The sequence below is a fragment of the Entelurus aequoreus genome, linkage group LG17, assembly GCF_033978785.1.
Source record: "Entelurus aequoreus isolate RoL-2023_Sb linkage group LG17, RoL_Eaeq_v1.1, whole genome shotgun sequence".
Lineage (NCBI taxonomy): Eukaryota > Metazoa > Chordata > Actinopteri > Syngnathiformes > Syngnathidae > Entelurus > Entelurus aequoreus.
The window spans coordinates 36,272,982-36,294,491 of NC_084747.1; the positions used below are offsets into that span (position 1 = coordinate 36,272,982).

General features: G+C 38.7%; 1 protein-coding gene across 3 annotated transcripts in view; it reads right to left on the bottom strand.

The window, feature by feature from the left end:
- Positions 1-4,808: 4,808 nt before the first annotated feature.
- slc23a2 (solute carrier family 23 member 2) overlaps positions 4,809-21,510 on the bottom strand; it is a 130,066-nt gene continuing 113,364 nt past the window's right edge. The window contains exons 11-16 of one of the 3 annotated variants that reach the window (XM_062025610.1): positions 20,149-20,371; positions 13,061-13,208; positions 12,879-12,984; positions 12,464-12,731; positions 6,167-6,262; positions 4,809-6,092 (exon numbers count right to left, since the gene is read on the bottom strand). In XM_062025610.1, coding sequence (XP_061881594.1) covers positions 5,824-6,092; positions 6,167-6,262; positions 12,464-12,731; positions 12,879-12,984; positions 13,061-13,208; positions 20,149-20,371 — 1,110 coding nt within the window. In that variant the 3' untranslated portion in view covers positions 4,809-5,823. The remainder of the gene's footprint in view (positions 6,093-6,166; positions 6,263-12,463; positions 12,732-12,878; positions 12,985-13,060; positions 13,209-20,148; positions 20,372-21,510) is intronic. The other 2 variants (XM_062025612.1, XM_062025611.1) reach the window with 2 other exon arrangements.

Consider the following 21,510-nt stretch of genomic DNA (forward strand, 5'->3'; position numbering starts at 1 on the left):
TAGCACCCCTTTCACAAGAACTGAAAGGGACTGATGTTGTATTCCTCTGGCCACATTATTAGGAACACCCTTCTGATGAAGGAGGTCCAGTTTTGTAATACGTCTGCCAACCAGAGAAACAGGTTTGCTGTGATTAGGCATGTTTCCATGACAACTAAAGTGACACGCAGCTATAGCCCCTAATAAGGCGGCCAGTAGTTTTCTTTTTCTCCTGCGTCCTAAAAACAGTACGACTTTCCGGGGAGGAAAAAGGGGAACACCAAACACTGCAGGACAGGAGAGGCGGGGTGTGTGTGTGAAAAGTGCCACTTGCATGAGCGTGAGGCTGCCAGGATTGTGCGTGGTGTTTAGTTGTACCTCGTCAAAAGTTCGAGTGAACTTTAATCATGTTAACCGGCGATGGGCATAATATTCTATTATTTACCGAAACAGCTTTGGTCAATGAACCCGTTGTTGCGTGCATCGTCTACAAAAACAGACGCTAATTAAAGACAGATCAAAAAACATTGCCATCAGCGGCGGTGGCTGTGGGCAACCTCCTGATTTATTATTTTCTTTAAATCAAGTACTCAATGGGGCAGTAGTTGCATTTAAAGTATACCATTATTGGTTACAATCCAGCAGCTTTATCTACCTCTGTATGTGCTTCAAAATGTCGCTTGTGTTGTTTACAATGAGCCCATCAATGTTGTTAATGCTGACAAGGCAGTTTTCTATTATAGTCTGCCATTATTAATGAGAGCTACGGTTTCCTTTCCATTTTCTAATGCACCCCAAATCATGAAAATTAAAACTTATATAAATATATGTGCTTGACATCAGCTATGTTAGTACACTATTGAAAAAAAGCATTTCAAGCAATTCTAGTTAAATGCCCATCCCTTGTATTAGCATCTGTCCACACAAGTGGTCACTAACGGTAAGCTAAATACAGACTTAAGGCCCAGTAGTACAATGTGGTCCATTCTATCAAAATGTTAAGGTTAACGAGAACATATTCTTGGCACCTTCTGAATGTTTACAATGATAAAAGGCCCTGACATGAACATAATGAGAGCAGCAGCAGCCATGATGCCTTGCATGGTTAATACACAATTTTTTTGTTTCCTTTCTTTCTTTCTTTTGAAACAGGGCAAGACTCTTATATCAACTTTTAACGTTGTGCAAGAGGCACAAAGACCTGCTTCAGCCAACCAAGCTTGACACACCGCCCATAAATAAATAGCGCCAAAACATAAAGTGAAATAAACGGGGAAGAAAATCACTTTTTGGTATATTTGAAATATCTCAATTCGATGTGTTATTTTTGCTGCATTTAGTTACTTTTCATGTTGATTATTGTGTTTGTTATTAATATAAGATGGGAGTGAGTGAAAAGACAGCTAAAACAGTCAAAGGTCCAATAAAGTACTTTGCAACTGTCAGTGTAAGTAAGAGGAGCAGAAGGACAGAAGTTGTGTAGGTTGCGTTAGTAAACACGTAACAAGAGGATCCCTGCGAACAGAACATTTCTGTTGTTTTCTGTCATCTCTCTGCTAAAGCCAAATTGCTGAGGTATTGTGTGGAATTGCTAACAGAAGACGGTGCAGTGATGGTTTGGTTATGTATACGACTTAAAAGAACCATTTCACTGGGACCATTTTAGATGTTCCTTCAAAGAGCTGTCTTCACTTCCACTATCTGAAATCGCTCATTTAGTTAAGACTTTTTGCAATTTTATGCAATCAGATGTCACCGGATGCAGAAAATAGCAGGAAGCGATCGTGTGTAGCGACTCTATAGGAGTACAATCAAATACAAAAGAGACAATGAGTATGATAGGTCTTGAAGTAATTGAGGCTAAACATAGTGCAGTACTTGGCTGCAGCCAGCAGAGGTGCTGGTGGTTCAGTCTCAACCGACTAGAGTATCAGAATGAACAGCTTGGTTTCAAAGTGGGTCCCAAACATGGCACTCTGTAGTCACGTGAGGGGCTTTCGACTACTCCTTTAAGAGATTGTCTGGCCATACTCTCTCTGATTTGTCAAAAGCCCCTCACGTGACTACAGGGCGCCATGTCGGGACCAATTCTGAAACAAAGTCATCCACACTCTCTCTAAACACGGCTCTGAGTCTCAACTAGTTTGCTGGCTGAAGCTACAGTCACAGTACTACAGCAACACAGAATTGTTCTGATCAAAATAAGTTCCGACATTCTCCCATCACATACATTTTTGAAGATGTTACAGTTCACAATTATTGAGGAAATTAGAATAATGAACTAAACTTGCAAGTAGGGTTGGTTAGACAAGACAAGTGCTCAGACCGGAAAGAACAAAAAATTAAAAATACTTTGGAGAGCACTGACCTCCACCAGGCCCGATCTCCCATGAGCCGAATGTAATCACTTGTTTTTTTTATCCCATTTTGGAAATTTCCTGAACGTTTAATTAAAATACTGCCACAAACTTTTCGAGCTATCTCTAGCAGAAAAGGTAATGTAGTAGAAATGACGTATCAGACCCAATATCGGTCCAGTTGTTCCAATTTTGGACATTTCCTGAAAGTTTCATGTAAATCTGCCAATAACTTTTTGACTTGTGTTGCTACCTACTGACAACCAAACAGCAACCATTACAAAATCTCCTGGTGGAGGTAATTAACATCCATCCATCCATTTTCTACCGCTTGTCCCTTTTTTAGGGGCACGGGGGTGCTAGAGCCTATCTTAGCTGCATTCGGGCGGAAGGCGGGGTACACCCTGGACAAGTTGCCACCTCATCACAGGTCCAACACAGATAGACAGACAACATTCACACTCACATTCACACACTAGGGCCAATTTAGTGTTGCCAATCAACCTATCCCCAGATGTGTGTTTTTGGCAGTGGGAGGAAGCCGGAGTACCCGGAGGGAACCCACGCAGTCACGGGGGGAACACGCGAACTCCACACAGAAAGATCCCGAGCCCGGGATTGAACTCAGGACTACTCAGGACCTTCGTATTGTGAGGCACATGCGCTAACCCCTGTGCCACATTGAAGGAAAACTATTTTATGAGAGTCTGTTTTTGAGGGGAGAAAAAAAAAGTCCCCAAAAACTTGAGACTTTTGAGTGTTCATCATAATTATTTAAAAACAAAACACTTGTAGTGTTTTCAGTGTAGTCCTAATACTGTTACATAAACACGACATACAGACGCAGAATGGATTGCCAATCAGGCTAAATGTTACAAACACAGCAGCTTTTCAATCTCCTTCTGGGAATTATTTAGACACTTTGATACATGTTCTGTAACATTTGAGCTAATTAGGGTCATGGATGAGCTGGAGCCTATCCCAGCTGACTGTGAGGTGAGAGGCAGGGTAAACCTGGACAGGTTTTCAGTCAATAACAGGACACCTAATTCCCACTCACTCCCTTGGACTATTTAGAGCAGGGGTCCCCAAACTTTTTGACTCGGGGGCCGCATTGGGTTAAAACAATTTGGCCGGGGGCCGGGCTGTGTGTGTGTGTGTATATATATATATATATATATATATATATATATATATATATATATATATATATATATATATATATATATATATATATATATATATATATATATATATATATATATATATATATATATATATATATATATATATTTAAATATATATATATATATATTTAAATATATATATATATATATATATATATATATATTTAAATATATATATATATATATATTTAAATATATGTGTGTGTGTATATATATATATATTTAAATATATATATATTTAAATATATATATATATACACACACATATATTTAAATATATATATATATATATATATATATATATATATATATATTTAAATATATATATTTAAATATATATATATATATTTAAATATATATATTTAAATATATATATATATATATATATATATATAAATATATATATATATATATTTAAATATATATATATATTTAAATATATGTGTGTGTATATATATATATATATATTTAAATATATATATATTTAAATATATATATATATACACACACACATATATTTAAATATATATATATATATATATATATTTAAATATATATATATATATATATATTTAAATATATATATTTATATATATATATATATATATTTAAATATATATATATATTTAAATATATGGCCTAGTGGTTAGAGTGTCCGCACTGAGATCGGTAGGTTGTGAGTTCAAATCCCGGCCGGGTCATACCAAAGACTATAAAAATGGGACCCATTACCTCCCTGCTTGGCACTCAGCATCAAGGGTTGGAATTGGGGGTTAAATCACCAAAAATGATTCCCGGGTGCGGCTACGCTGCTGCCCACTGCTCCCCTCACCTCCCAGGGGGTGATCAAGGGGATGGGTCAAATGCAGAGGACAAATTTCACCACACCTAGTGTCTGTGTGACAATCATTGGTACTTTAAATTTAAATTTAAATATATATATATATATATATATATATATATATATATATATATATATATATATATATATATATATATATATATATATATATATATATATATATATATATATATATATATATATATATATATATATATATATATATATATATACATACATACATACATACATACATACATACACACACAGCCCGGCCCCCGGCCAAATTGTTTTAACCCAATGCGGCCCCCGAGTCAAAAAGTTTGACTATATATATATTTAAATATATATATTTAAATATATATATATATATATATATATATATATATATATATATAACCCACTTTCCGCAGGCGCGATGATGTTACGTTATCGATGAAAAAATGCATTTTTAGACAATATGATTTGCCTGAGCGGCTAGTAGACACCATGAGTAGCAAGCGGTACAAAGTGGATAAGAAAAGACAGAAAAAAAAATTGTATATATATATATATATATATATATATATATATATATTTTCCTTTTTCTTTTTTTTATAATTGGGACTTCCCGCAGGCCTGATTTTGGACGCTGATTTAGAGTCTCCCATGAAGCTAATGCATGTAGAGCAGTGGGAGGAAGCCGAAGTACTCCAAGACAGAACATGCAGAGATTGGAACGCGGATCTCCTGACTGTGAAGGAAGATGTTATGTTATCTTATTGCATGAGGGATTAGAGTACTGGTAGTGACAGTGAAGATAACTCTCGGAAGTCATGTGACAACGAGCCCCTTCATAGTATCCAAATGAGGGCATTCTGATTTAGGATTCTGCTCGTGCATAAGACAAACACTTGCTCACAATATTGAATGAGAAAACTTCTCCAAACCTTTGACTGGAATTCTAAGTAAACTGTGAGATCCTCCTTGATGTAAATTGAGAGCTGGTTGAGTTTAGAGTTGTTTGTGAGGATTTGAGCTTGCCAGAGAGACATTTTGGACGTAGGAGGCAGCATAAAGAAAAAAAAGTGTCACTATCGCTGAGCTAATGAACCAAGCAGACATGCATTCGAGCTGACTCAGCTAGTTTTTGAGGGGCTGTAGGTGTGTGTCCATGTGCATACAATGTGCATGGCAATGAGACCTTCTTCGTTTGCATAATTCTCAGTTGGCAGATTGTGAAATAAATTGTAATTGAGTTAAAGTGCCAGTGTATATGATTGTACACATGTAGACACACCAACTAGTCTCCACACAGTGACATCTTTTTTTGGAGCATGCTGGCTGCCACTTGCTTAATAAAAAGCATGCTAAAAAGAGCATAATGGGAAGTGAGGCAAGATCCTGCACCACACTCTCATGTCCTTTTCTCTCAGTGAACCTTCAATTGCTCCCCGAATTCCCACACTATTTGGTCAGGCTATGCCGGACTCTCGACCCGAGCGGTGCCTCCTTCCCCTCCTTGCTTCCCCGGCTCCCCTTGTCCACGCCTGCACCTGCAGGCCTCCCGCAGAGCCCCCCATTGGTAGCCGGTGAAGGTGGGGCTGATGGGGAGGTACTTGAAGACATCGTGTCTGCGGATGAAGTCCATTCCAAAAGGCAGGTCGTACGAGCGCATCCCTTCCAGCTCTGAGGCGCCCAGACCCAAGCCTCGTTTCAGCTTCCTGATGCCTCGCTCCTCAGAAGATCCTGACCACAGATGACATCAACCTTACTGCCCCGTCACACGTTTAACCCAATCTTTGGCTCCATAAATGTCTCACCTGGAATAGTGTTGTCCAAAATAAAAGCCACTGAGCCGCCAACAAACATGGCTGTAGTGAGGAGCACGTTCAGCACTTGGTCAATCTCAACGATGCCTTCAAAAAAGAAAAAAGAAAAAAATATTAAGTCACAGCCTGAGAAATACTTTTTCTTCGTGCAGGGCCATGCTAAATTTTTTATTTTTTTAAAAAATTATAATAGTAGGAATTTTCAGGATATTTTTTTTTTCAATCATTACTTTATTTTCGTAAAATCTTAGATAAAAAAAAAAGAAACAAAAAAGACTACTTAAAAAGTTTGTTCTTTTAAAATTATTGTAATGCTAAATATTTTTTTTCTGAAAACATTGCAACTGTATTCTAATAAAATGTATCATATTACAATTGAAATCTTGTAAAATAACTTTTACTCTTTGTACTCATAATTACAACTTTTTGCTTACTATTTCTTTATGTTTTTTGAAAAAATTTAGACTTATTTCCCATTCCAATTTCATTCCTCTAAAACTGACTTTTCTTATATTACAACAACTTTATTCTACTAAAATGATCACTATTTTTGTGAAATTGTTTTTCTAATGTGACTTTTCTTGTTTTTCCTTGTGTACTTGTAATGTTTGTAATATGAATTTACTTTGGATTAAATTGCATTGTCCCTATCAAATAAAGTTGGTGTTCGGACTGTCCCTTTCTTAGGGTAAAGTCCTCCCAGTTACTTTTGTTTTAATGGCAAAGACACTAAAACTGAAGATTAACAATATATTCTACAAATGGAGCAAGTAGCAACAGTAGCAATACCAGCGCTGGAGAGCAGACCATGCCCTACAAAGTCTGGCGCGCTCTCTCTCAATGGTCCCTCTGCTCACATGTTTTGTCCTCCTTGCTGCCCCTCCCTGGCAAAGTGGTTTGGGTGTTTGTCCAATGAAACAGAACATTAACTTAGTTAACTAAACTGAAAGTTAACGAAGTCTCGTTTCTGCTACCTCTTCTCGTCATTGAAACCAATTAAGATACTATGGACCTGATTTACTAAGATCCAAATACCACACACTAAACAGCCTGTGCAATCTATAAAATAGCGTGTACTATTAGTTGGCATGTCGCGTCCATACTTGCCAACCCTCCCAATTTTCCCGGGAGACTCTCGAATTTTAGTGCCCCTCCCAAAAATCTCCCGGGGCAACCATTCTCCCGAATTTCTCCCGATTTCCACCCTTAAAGGCACTGCCTTTAGCATCCTCTACAACCTGTCGTCACGTCTGCTTTTCCTCCATACAAACAGCGTGCCAGTCACATAATATATGCGGCTTTTACACACACATAAGTGAATGCAAGGCATGCTTGATCAACAGCCATACAGGTCACACTGAGGGTGAGTGTATAAACAACTTTAACACTGTTACAAATATGCGCCACACTGTGAACCCACACCAAACAAGAATGACAAACACATTTTGGGAGAACATCCGCACCTTAACACAACGTAAACACAACAACAAATAACCAGAACCCCTTGCAGCACTAACTCTTCCGGGACGCTACAATATACACCCCCGCTACCACCAAACCCTGCCCCCCCCAACCCCGCTCACCTCAACCCCGCCAACCCCACCCCCATTTCCCAAATTCGGAGGTCTCAAGGTTGGCAAGTATGGTCGCGTCTGATCTACCAACATTGCGTAACAATTGTAAAGTGGTGCACACCGCCTTATTTAAAATGAGGATTTTGCGTGTACTATTTGGGGCATCACCACGGAGACACTCGATCATTTACTGCACATTCATGTCATGCTCATAACTGTGGCGTTTTTCTATGTTTTCAAACATACTGGAGACATCTACCACTTTTATGGACATTTTAGACACAGTCCAAAGTGCATTTACAATGAAATACACTTTTTTTTCACGCTCATGGGAAAGAGGCTGCACTTATTGTGCTCAAGACGCAAACAAATGCATACTTCAAGAAGATTTTTTTCATATAGGAGATATGTTAAATGTTATATTTTATGTGAAAAAACAAACACCAATAAAAAAACACACACTAAAGGACACCCAAACGCATCTTAACACCCTTAAGTCACCCTGCATGGAGAAATTATAAAATAATATTGCTGAATAGACGATATGTCTAATATTTTCTATTTTTTGACAAATACGTTGACACACACACACACACAGGACAGAAAATTCTCTGTCCATCGTCTGTCTGTGCAGAATGCGCACCGATACTGCAGCTGCTTGTGGAACTGTGTCAGTTTGTATATACTTTTCAGATATGCTAAACAGTCTTAGCAAAACGGTGATGAGTGTTGATAAATCACATTACGCTTGCTGTATTGCATCTTCTCCTCTCAGTATTGTGGGCATTTTGATGAGCAGCATATATTTTGTTTATTAATGAAGACAGACGCAAAATAGATTGCACGCCTTATTGTGCTCACTTGAGACGCAATCCACTTTGCACATGTACAATAGATCAGCTTTGCGTGTGCTATTAGGTTTGCAAGTGTTTTAGTACATGCAAACCTTTTAGTAAATCAGGCCCTATTTGTGTGTCTTTGCAAAGATAAAAACACAGCGTGTACTGTGGAACGAAGTGAACATGCAGTGAGACTTCCTGTGCATTCCACTCTGCTTTAGGGTGCAAAATATTCCCCTAACATTAGCAAATGTAAAGAAAGTTTGTCAATGGTAATCATAATAAGTTGACATCCTCAGAGCATTTAATCGATCGCAACTGGACTGTTTGGTTTGTCTTAGAAGACGTTTCGCCTTCATCAGTTCATGTTCATAAACTTGGTCAGATCTTGTCTAGCAGTTGGTGCCAAAACCCCAACAATTTATAGTCCAACACCAGGAGGGTGTGCCTGTGCATGGATGTTTCCGCCCTATGGTAGTGAGGAAAACAAAAACAACTGTTGAGATACAAAAGAGCAACCCTACTGTCAATGCCAACGACAGTCCTTAAAGTGGAAACGATTGCTGTGGAACAACCACTACCAGCACAAAATCAGTCATCATCCACATTAGCATTACATTTGGTTGGAACAAATGGCACAAACGACCAGCCAGGGTAATCACAGGTTTTAAGGGCTTCCCTCAAATTCTGGTACGAACGTTATCAGCTTTGCGTTGTAGGGTTCTGATAACGCCGAGTTTATGCCCCAGTGGGTGGTGTGAGTCAAAAAGTAGGTATTGATCGGTACGGGTGGGTTATGGAGGTCCCTGTTCTCTCCAATGTGGATGTCATGGTCTAAAAAAGGCAACTTACTGTATTTGACTTCCTCAAGAGTGAAATTTGTTTTTGTCCACCGAGTTAATGTGCCAGGTGAAGGTTTGCACTTCTCGGCTTCTGATTGCAGCCCATGTGTCATGCACATATCTGTACCAATGACTTGGTGATGTTCCCTTAAAAGAGCTCACTCGGCCCGAACACGGAATGGATTGACAGATTGATAGCACTTTCTCGGAGACAGAAACAGACTTTTCCATGTCCTCTATGTAAAGATTTGCCACAATTGGGGATACAGGTGAAACCATGGCATAACCGTGTTTTTGTCCGTAAAAGGTTCCCATGAACCGGATCGGATGTATGTAGTATTAAGGCAAAGTTCTGGCAAAAGGCATATCTGTTCTGAGTTTAGTGTGGATCTATCCTGCAAGGTGCGACCACGTAGTAAACGTTGCCTCACAGTTTCCACTGGGTCCTGGGTTGGAATACAAGTAAACAGGGAGGTGATGTCAATTCAAACCAGTTTCAACTCTTAGGTCCAACTTTTAGGTCTCTGACCTTTGCTACAAAGTTCATGGAGTTTTGGACATAATGTGGTGTTTTGCTAACCAAAGGTGCTCAGACGTTGGCCACATAATTAGCAATATTTTATGTCACAGATTGTGCCACAATCCTGCCAGTAGATTAAAGGGAGATGCACAGCAATTCTTAACACAACTGCCTACCACAACTAGTGGCTTACACTTCTCAAAGACACTAACACATTCAAAATACTCAAAAGGGACCCAACAAGACGAATCATTGAGTGCCTTCAAACATTACAGAAGTCAGAAACCATCAGCTGTGCACTTTGTCGATTATACCCACAAGAGACCATTCCTGGTATTTATGGGCTTCCAAAAAATGTTATTAATAGGCCTGAGCAATATATCCATTTTATCGATAAAGTTGAATATTTTGTTGCAAGTGATTTAAAAAAAAATCTAAAATCTATATTTTTTCTCCTCTTGCATACTTTTTGCACACATAAGCTTCCATAGCCCTCGCCCGTCTTCTTACTTCTTTAGCGGACAGTCAAAACATGGCTAATGCTAATGAGATGTTTCTTCCAAAGAAAAGACAAATGTTTTCAGTGCTTTGGTTTTGCGGCAACAGGTGTGGAGCAAATGACTGCATGCTGCACAGATTGTTAAAAAGGAAGCAGTACAACAAACTTATTTCTGCGTCTGAAACCGAAGCCTCCAGTCGAGTGCGGGAAATGCAACTCCGAGGCGAACAAGAACGCAGCAACAAACTCCATCTGAAAAGTAGCTTACTGTGGTGGAATCATTTACAACTGGTATGTATGATGAGAGAGAAGCACAGTGGAGAACGATCACTAACGCAGTCGCTCTGCACACTGCCAAGATGTGTGAATGAAAAAGCCTGCCCTTAGCCACCTACTAAAACTATTATATAGTCTTTTCAATGTTTTACTTATTTGTTTGCAGACAATGTATACACTACCGTTCAAAAGTTTGGGGTCACCAAAACAATTTTGTGGAATAGCCTTCATTTCCAAGAACAAGAATAGACTGTCTAGTTTCAGATGAAAGTTCTCTTTTTCTGGCCATTTTGAGCATTTAATTGACCCCACAAATGTGATGCTCCAGAAACTCAATCTGCTCAAAGGAAGGTCAGTTTTGTAGCTTCTGTAACGAGCTAAACTGTTTTCAGATGTGTGAACATGATTGCACAAGGGTTTTCTAATCATCAATTAGCCTTCTGAGCCAATGAGCAAACACATTGTACCATTAGAACACTCGAGTGATAGTTGCTGGAAATGGGCCTCTATACACCTATGTAGATATTGCACCAAAAACCAGACATTTTGGCGGTATAGCTCGGTTGGTAGAGTGGCCGTGCCAGCAACTTGAGGGTTCCAGGTTCGATCCCCGCTTCCGCCATCCTAGTCACTGCCGTTGTGTCCTTGGGCAAGACACTTTACCCACCTGCTCCCAGTGCCACCCACACTGGTTTAAATGTAACTTAGATATTGGGTTCCACTATGTAAAGCGCTTTGAGTCACTAGAGAAAAGCGCTATATAAATATAATTCACTTCACTTCACTTCACATTTGCAGCTAGAATAGTCATTTACCACATTAGCAATGTATAGAGTGTATTTCTTTAAAGTTAAGACTAGTTTAAAGTTATCTTCATTGAAAAGTACAGTGCTTTTCCTTCAAAAATAAGGACATTTCAATGTGACCCCAAACTTTTGAACGGTAGTGTATATACAATACTACATTTTTATTTACAGTTCAGTATTTTATTCAAGACAGAAATTTTACGTTTGCACTTTATTAACTTCAATGTTGGAGATTTATTTGTATGCAATGTGCAATGCCACATTTTTGTTAACAGAAGTTTTTTAATCACAACAGAAGTATTTCTTCCAAGAGGACACTCTTAATTTAATTCTTAGAAAATTAGTACATAAAAAGTAACATTTTTATTAGGTCTTAAAAGATGAACATTATTCAGAGTATATTTTTTGTAAGAGTAAGATGTAGTGTGTCATTTCAAACCACTAGTTTTTGATCAAATAAAATAAAAACTTGTGTTGAATTATCTGTCATTTGTATTCAATTGTTTCTTTAAAAAGTAGGGGGGGGGGGAAAAATCTGAAAAAATCATAAATATATTTTTTTGTGAAAAAAATCGGCCTTACTATTATAGACTGTCATTGTAATTGACAATGGGGTTTCTTTTTTGCATTTCAACATTTTTTTTCCCTCATTATCATAGGGCGGAAACATCCATGCTCAGGCACACCCTTCTGGTTTTGGCACTAACTGCTAGACTAGATCTGACCAATCTAAGTTTATGAGCATGAACTGATGAAGCCTACTTGGATGAGAGGCAAAAAGTCTTCTAAGACAAACCAAACAGTCCAGTTGCGATCGATTGAATGCCCCAAGGCTACAATGACCTGGATGAATGAGAACGTCCATAGACAACTTTAGACATGTTAGTTAGTAATCTAACCTAATTGGTGCATTCTTAGTTTAGTCCACCCACCTGTGACCAACGGGTTCTGTTTGAGGTAGCTGGGCAACATCAGACCAAAGAAGATGGAGAAGCCCAGAACAAAGAGGTTCCTGGAAGAGTTGAGGTCCACAAACTGGAGGTTGGACAGCCCCACTGCTGTGATCATACCGAACAAGGTGCAGAACAGCGCTCCCAGCACCGGGTCTGGCAGGGAGGCAAACAGGGCGCTGAATTTACCCACAAGTCCCAGGAGCACCATCATGGCAGCTCCGTATTGGATCACCCGCCTGCTGCCCACCTGGGAACCAAGCAGAGATCAGGATTAGAAAGGATGTGATGTTCAGGAATAATATAGTTCCACTTCATGGCAGTGATGTGCATTATTACTACCACACAAGGCATTTATTGGATCTGACAGGCTGATCGTAACAATGAGAGGCAATACCTTTGTTATTCCCAGAACACCGATGTTTGGACTGGAAGAGGTGGAACCGTTTCCTGTCCCGAAAAGACCGTCCAGTACGCAGGAAATGCCTTCCATAAATATGCCTCTATGGAGAGAAAGCAATAAGGAGGTGTCACATCACAAACAAAATGGAGCAATTGAGGTAGAGTAGTGAAATGTACCTATTGATGGCGTGGATGGGTGGCGGAGGGGCGCATGACAGACGGGCGCAAGCGTAATAGTCACCGATAGACTCGATGATGCTAGCGACCACCGCGCTCATCATGCCAATCACACCTGCAGCTGTTACATTAGGAACCCCCCACTGAACTGAAAAGGCAAACATACATGTTTAGTGTTTGGGGTACGTTACATATATCAGCAAATACACCAACAATGTGACAACACACACCTTCTCAGTAGATTATTGCGACTGATCAGCGTATAGTACCAATGGAAAGAGTTGTAAAGCAAATTAATATGTAAAAATATCAAATAGATAAAATGCGAAATTATTTGTAAATTTTTAATACATTGGAAAATATAATTAGCATAATTATAATAAAGCAATTCTCACTGAAACTGCATTTTTACAATTTATTGGTATATATTTTCAATAAATATAATAGATACACAAAAGTATTCAGACCCCTTCCAACTGTTCACTCTTTGTTTCATTACAGTAATTTGCTAAAATCCAAATAGTTAATTTTATTTCTCATTAATGTACACTCAGCACCCCATCTTATAGAAATTGTTGAAAATGTATCAAAAATAAAAAACTCAAAAATTACATGCACATAAGTAATCAGACCATTTGCTCAATACTTTGTTGATGCACCTTTGCAGCAATTACAGCCACAAGTCTTTTAAAATACGATGCCGCAAGCTGGGCACACCTATCTTTGGGCAGTTTTGCCCATTCCTCTTTGCAGTACCTCTAAAGCTCCATCAAATTGGATGGTAAGCGTGGGTTTTCATCCAGAATGTCTTTGTACATTGCTGCATTTATCTTTCCCTCTATCCAAGTCTCCCAGTTCCTGCTGCTGAAAAACATCCCCACATCATGATGCTGCCACCACAGTGCTTCAATGTAGGGAGGGTATTGGCCTGGTGAAGAGCGGTTCCTGCTTTCCTACAAACATGATGCTTAGGGGACGGCGTGGTGAAGTTGGGAGAGTGGCCGTGCCAGAAATCTGAGGGTTACTGGTTCAATCCCCACCTTCTACCATCCTAGTCACGTCTGTTGTGTCCTTGAGCAAGACACTTCACCCTTGCTCCTGATTGGCCTGGTTAGCGCTGTGCATGGCAGCTCCCGCCATCAGTGTGTGAATGTGTGTGTGTGAATGTGGAAATAGTGTCAAAGCGCTTTGAGTTCCTTAAAAAAGGTAGAAAAGCGCTATACAAGTACAACCCATTTACCATTTACCATTCACGAAAAGAGTTCAATCTTTGTCATCAGACCAGATCATTTTGTTTCTCATGGTCTGAGAGTCTTTCAGGTGCATTTTGGCAAATTTTTTACTAAGAAATGGCTTCTGTCTGGCCACTCTACCAAATTGGTAAATATCTGCAGAGTTGGTTGTCCTTCTAGAAGGTTTTCCTCTCTCCAGAGGACTGCTGTAGCTCTGACAAAGTGACAACCGGCTTCTTGGTCACCTCCCTGAATAGACTAATATGAATACAGCAATGTACAGAGACATCCTAGATGAAAACCAACACTTTATGATATTATTTGATATGATGATATTATTATTCTTCCGTCAATAGTCAACAAAATAAAACAGTTGTACATTCATAGATTGAAAATGAAAATGTTGCAGACCGAAAGGGTTTAGGCTGAAGTTGAACACTTATTGCGCCTAACCCTATAAACAATGTCAAGTACAAGATGAACTTCCGAAAATTATGAAATGTCCTTTGTACAACATATTATAAATACACATTATACACAACATAAACACAAAAATTATATACACAGTAAAGGCATGTGAAATATCCTTGTACACATGTTAAACATTTGCACCAATTATATACTATATACAAACAATTATACTTCCATTATATCCCACATTTAGTTTTTAATTAACATTGATCATAGTATTAACTACAGTGTTGATTCAAGAGTGATATATTTTTTCAAGACATTGGTCTTAAAGTGTTTTTTAAATGTGTGAATGGAACTGGAACATTTTAACATTTTCTATCCAACCTGATGGAACTTGAGAGGTGCTGCAAAGAGGAATGGGCGAAACTACCCAACGATAAGTGGGCCAAACTTGTGGCATTGTATTAAAACAAACTTGAGGCTGTAATTGCTGCCAAAGGTGCATCAACAAAGTATTGAGAAAAGGGTCTGAATACTTATGTACATGTGATTTGAGTTTTTTTTATTAAGATTAAAGATTAAAGTACCAATGATTGTCACACACACACTAGATGTGGTGAAATTTGTCCTCTGCATTTGTCCCATCCCCTTGGGGAGCAGTGGGCAGCAGCGGCGCCGCGCCCGGGAATCATTTTGGTGATTTAACCCCCAACTTCAACCCTTTGTTGCTGAGTGCCAAGCAGGGAGGTTATGGGTCCCATTTTTATAGTCTTTGGTATGACTCGGCTGGGATTTGAACTCCAACCTACCGATCTCAGGGCGGACACTCTAACCACTAGGCCACTGAGATGGATTTTTAATACATTTGAAAAAATGTATACATTTTTGATTTTAGCAAATGGCTGCTAAGAAACAAAGACTGAAAAATTAAAAGGGTATAAGTTCCGCACCCATTTTATTTAAGGTGATGAGTGACGTACTGTACATTTCACGCTTTCTAATGCCAGTAATATATTTGATCTACAGTGGAACCTCAATTCACAGAACCCTCTATTTGTGAGCTTTTCGATTTATGAACCATTACATTGAGCCAAGTATGGCTCTGTGTGCGAACCATGTCTCTGAGTACGAACGCTTCATTCAGTCATGCCTGCCAGACAAAACGCAGGGAACATTATTGTAGCGGTGGCAGGGCCCTTCACTCACTTTCTGCACAGGGGACTTCCTTGTCACCTTCCAGCACTTCATTCAGTAGAAGTGCCTTTTGTGTGATTTTCCCCTTTTGACAAGATTTGTCCATTTTGCTAACTCAATAAGTCCCAAAAAGCCAACAGACCAGCATGGAATAAAAAGCAGAGAATACCTCTACTGTGGAGTTAAAAAAGACTGTTTGCGAGGAGTACTGTACAGTACTGGCACTCGCAAGTAGGAGGCAGGATTGGCAAGCAGGTTCCTTACTACAGAACAGAATATTCTGAAAAGTGATGTCAGAGCAGACTTACTTCACAGGGAGGAAAAGACATGACAGGTACTGCACACTCTTATAGAAGCACAAGAGCTCACACGCAGGGGGTGGAGAGAGGGAAGAGTCTTTCGCTCTCCCTGTCTGCTTCATTTTTCGTCTGATTCTTGAGGGTGGATTTTATATTCTTACATGTTTATTAAAATTAAGGAATGTTTGTGAGAGCACCATAGTGACTTCTGTGTGTGCACGTGTTGGCAGAGCAGCGCACACAGCACAGTTCAGCTTGTAGTTTTGGCTTGTTATTACTGTAAATAAAAAGTGGATCCATCAGCCCCTTATGTTTATTTGATATACATTACAGTATTTCACTTTATGTTGTGTTCAAAGTATACAAACCTTCACTAAAATAGGGACATTTCTCGTTATTTCTCCCATTATTTATGTTGACATTGTTTCTTATGGGGAAGCAGCTGACTCATTGTTTCGAGACTTTAAAAATAAGGCAGAAATATAAGTTCTGGACAATGTTCCCTTTAATTTTTCATGTGTGTGAGCAAACACACAAACACTCTGAGCATTCAGTGGAATACAGACGTGCACACTGTGGCCATACCAGCAGCACATTTGTCTCAAACCTGACATAATTTAAATGTCTTATTATTATAATCAAGTGACAGTAGTCAATTTCAAGAGATTATTTTCTAATATATGTGATTTGGCCCACTTAGATATTGTTTTTATTTAAACAGCTATGCACTATAGTATTTTATGCCTGGCTGGGGGTCCTGCTTTGGAAAGATTGTGTACCCCTTTCAGAGATCACATTTAGTTCCCCTTAAACATTCACATGTTGCATGAGATGAAGTGTTTATTAACTTTGTCTGTAAAATAAATATTTTTATTAGCAATTCTGTAATCTACTAGACATTTCATGATTAATATCCAAAAGTGTACATTCTTAATAAATGACAGTAGAATAAGCACACATCTGATTGAGGAGTCATAGTGTAACGACCTGGAATTTACACTTTGTTTAGGTGTTGGAGTTGTCCAACTTTGTGTGTGGCCATAAACGCATCAGTGGCTAATTGCCATAGTGTATGTGTTGGTGCAGGTGAGAGAGAGAGAGCAAGCGGCTTCTGTTGATATAACAGATGACAAAGAGTTGCTTTTGGCTTGGTTTGTACGGTAGACAATGACTAGTTTTGCTAGATAGAAGTATTTTACACGTTTTTTGGTGTGGTTATGGCCGACAAACAATTTTGCTAAATAAAGGGACCGATGGAATTCCTGTCCACCTTAAAGTGTCTCCACAGACGTTACAATAATTTAACAGTGTTGACAAACATTGCTTTATCTGTTGTGGCCGCTTTCGTCACCTGTTACTCACAGTTGCATTGCAAAATCATACAAAACAAATGATTTGTTTATTTTGTTTAGAGTGGGATTTGATTTTGTGCGCGGCAGTGATTTGCTGTGCGCAGAGGATGCGTGAGCAGTGCGCAATTGCGCAGGCGCGCACCTTAGAGGGAACGTTGGTCTGGAATTTACTCAAAGTGGAAAAGTACCCCATGCTCTAATCATATGTATTACTACAAACAAGCGTTTTTAAGTACAAAAAATTGCAGTGTTTCCCACACATTCATTTATTTGTGGCGGCCCGCCACGAAAGAATTACGTCCGCCACGACTCGGATTTTCTTAATTTTTATTTTCGGGATTTGAATGCATTTATTTTGAAAGGACAGCTGGAGAGAGACGGGGGAGGGGGGATTGACTCGGAGCAAAGCGACTGTCAGGTGGGATCGAACTGGGTCACCGCAGCGGGTGCTCTACCAGGTGAGATAGGTTATAGCTGCATTGCTCGCGGCTCGTCATATATTTAACGTTAATCCGTGATTTCACCGAGCGTTTCACTGACGGTGAGCAGCCTGACGCTGCTTCATTAACACCGCCGCTCGCTGTTTAACTCGGGGGCCGGGGCAGACACACGCAGTAACAGTCACCTGTTACCATACCGACTAGCTAACGTGTCCAGGTTATAACCCTGTTGTCAATAAACACACGTGGAGACGGTGCTTCAGATAGTAATACTAATTTGATACTGTAGTATTCATAATGTAAAATGGATGGATGGATAGATGGACGTTTAAAACAAAACTGTTATTAATTAGTAAGTATACATTTTTTTAGCCTTTTTAGAGAAAATCATATTGTAGTAAATTATGCAAATTACTCGATGATGTCATGGTGACCACGCCCATAGCCACGCCCCCACCGCCACAGGTATCTTGGCAGTTTATGGGAAACACTGAATTGTGCAGGAGCATCAACTGTTAAAATTTTTTTTTAAAAACTTACAGTTGAGTGTCTTTAAAGTGACAACGTAAATATTTAGTGTAAAACAATGTTCAGATTAGTTTCTTTCAACTTTTACTTTATGAGAAGCAGTGTCCTTCACAGTGGACTTTTTTTTAATCAGTTTGGAAAATGCTATTTCTCACCAAGTTTTTGTTTGATACCTTCACACATCACGGCATTATTGTGAAGACTTCGAAACTGCAATACCACGGTATCTTCAATACCATTACACTCCTAATTAAGAGTGAACTAAACGTAGACATGTGAAGTACTTCACAGCTAGCCTATGCCCATTTCTACATGCCGTGGATATTTTTGCGACACTCAAAGGTGATCCTGGGTAACTGTTTAAATAAAGAAATGTCAAACAATTACTCCTCAGAATTGTTGATGTTCACATCAGAAACATATGAACAATTAACACTCCCTGTGTGTGTAATTACACTAATGGATATAAAAGCTTAGGCAACGTGGTACATCCATCCATTTTCCACCGCTCGTCCCTCTCGGGGTGTCGGGTGTGCTGGAGCCCATCCCAACTGCACCCAGGGGGAAGGCGGGGTACACCCTGGACAAGTCGCCACCTCATCACAGGGCCAATACAGACAGACAGACAACATTCACACACACACTAGGGCCAATTAAGTGTTGCCAATCAACTTATCCCCAGGTGCATGTCTTTGGAAAAAGACTAAAGATTAATTAAAAGATTACATTATTGGCATGCTAGCCAGGTATATTACATTCCCATGGAGCTGAACAGGCCAACATTAAAGAGCAATTTGAATGTCAACAGGAGACATTTGCATTTGATCAATGTACAGATCATATGTGATGCACAAATGAAATGAAGCAAGATGGCAGCAATGTGGCCTGGTTCAACGTATTATTTTTACATTCTCAGTAACAGCATGTTTGGGTACAGACTACAAACTGGCATGGTTGGCTTCTTGATGAGTACATATATTTATGTAATTGTCCTAATATTAATCCCTGTGAGGCACATAGAGCTTATGTGCCGCCAAAATGTATGTCCCATCTTTACGAGTCATCATCAAAGTTTATTCTTAATCACATTTTAATATATTATAATTTTTTTGTGCCTACATTTTCTGGATTTAAGCATACACCCTTTTTTTGTCTTAATATGAGGCCCCTAAAACGGAACCGAGAAGAACACTACTAGTATAAATAAAGAAAATTAACAAACAACTACATCTGAAGTAAACAAACTACAGCAACACCTAAGTAACATAAATCAAATTACGAAAAGTACCTGACAAAATAGAGATGATTTAATGGGGACCTATTGTGCAACACTTACTTTTCTTACCTATTGGTACCTGTTTTTGGGTACTTGGGATTTGTATAAGTCGCAACATTTTGAAATCAAACCAAGGAGGCACGATGGAGATATTTATAAAACAATCTTGCTGTTATTCATTCTTCCTCCAAACAAGCAGTTTGGAATTTGCCCAATTTGTGACATTATTCCCCATTGGTGACATTAGCAGATATCTCCAAATATGACAAAGTTTTTCCAGAAGAGCTTTGCGCGAGTCTGGTCTGCGTAACAACTTAGAACTCTGCCCCAAGCGCTAAAAAGGAAATACTCACAGGGATACGGGATCTTGAACCAGGGCGCAGCCGAGAGTATTCCTTGGCGTGAGTCTGTGCGGGCGTAGTAGCCGTATTTTTCCTTCACAGGCGGGAATACGTTGGTCATCGTGAAGATGAAGCACAGCAGCCATGACACCAGGATGGCCATGATGATCTGGGTGTATGACAAGTGGAGGTGACCATCAAACAGTAGAGGGAGTCGAACTGCACTGCAATGTTTCTGCAATCATGTACATCCCGTTTTATTAATGGGAATTGAAAAAAACATTCAACGATTGGTTTGTCCGAATTTTTTTGAAATACAAAAAATTAAACTGAAAAACAAAGCGTTTTCTTTTCATGTCGAAATGCAATAACTAGATCTAAAAAACGGTTTAAGTTTCATTTAAATTTCATATTACAAAAATAAAAATCTGTAGTAGATATGGAGGTTAATTTGTGTCTTCATTACGAAACATTTTTTTTTTTGACACTGAATTTATAACTGAATTTTATTTTATTAAATAATGCTGACAATTTCACAGAAAAAAAAATCCAGTGTTTTAAAATTCACTGTTAAAAAATCTGTATAAAAATTCAGTGTAAAAAAATTCAGTGCTGAAAAATTCAGTGTCGAAAAATTTGCTGCTTCAAAAAGCAAGACTTACGTCCGGTAAATTAAGACTGAAGCAATCGATCCTGTCTCAGAACCAGCCAATGAGGTGTCAAGTTTGAAGTCACGTGACATTAGTCTTGCAAAACAGCATAAAAAAGGCAGTTAACTGGGCTACCCGGGCATACTACAACATAATAAACACTTGAATGCGGCCCGCTGAATATTTTAAAACTATAGAAATTATTCCAATGGTCAGAATCTGCACTTTTGAGTGACATACAATACGAAGCCCTGCTTCATGCAGACCAAGCACGAACAGAGTGGTCGGGCCTAATGACAAGTGTTAGAGGCAGATTTGTAGAGTTCTGCAGAACAGTGATATTTTTTACAAATAAGTGGATTTTTTTTACCCTTGGTGCTTATGTTTTGCTGTGTTTGTTGCATCTTTGTTGCTCTTGCTCGATTATAAAAGATGTCGATCAATAAGGTATTGTATTGTATTTTTATTCACATTTTGAGTGTCTTATTCAATGTGTGTCTTGTTTAACTAAACAGACCATCTCAAAAATAGAATAATCTCGTTTTTTTTTGTTAATTATATGACATTTTTTAAACTGAATGTTTTACAGACTAAATTTGTAATTTGATGTAAAAAAATAAAATTCAGTTCACAAATTAAACGCAAAAAATTTTGATACATAAATTCAGTGTAAACAAAAAAGACACAAATTAACCTCCATAGTAGGCAGAAATGAAAAAAAACT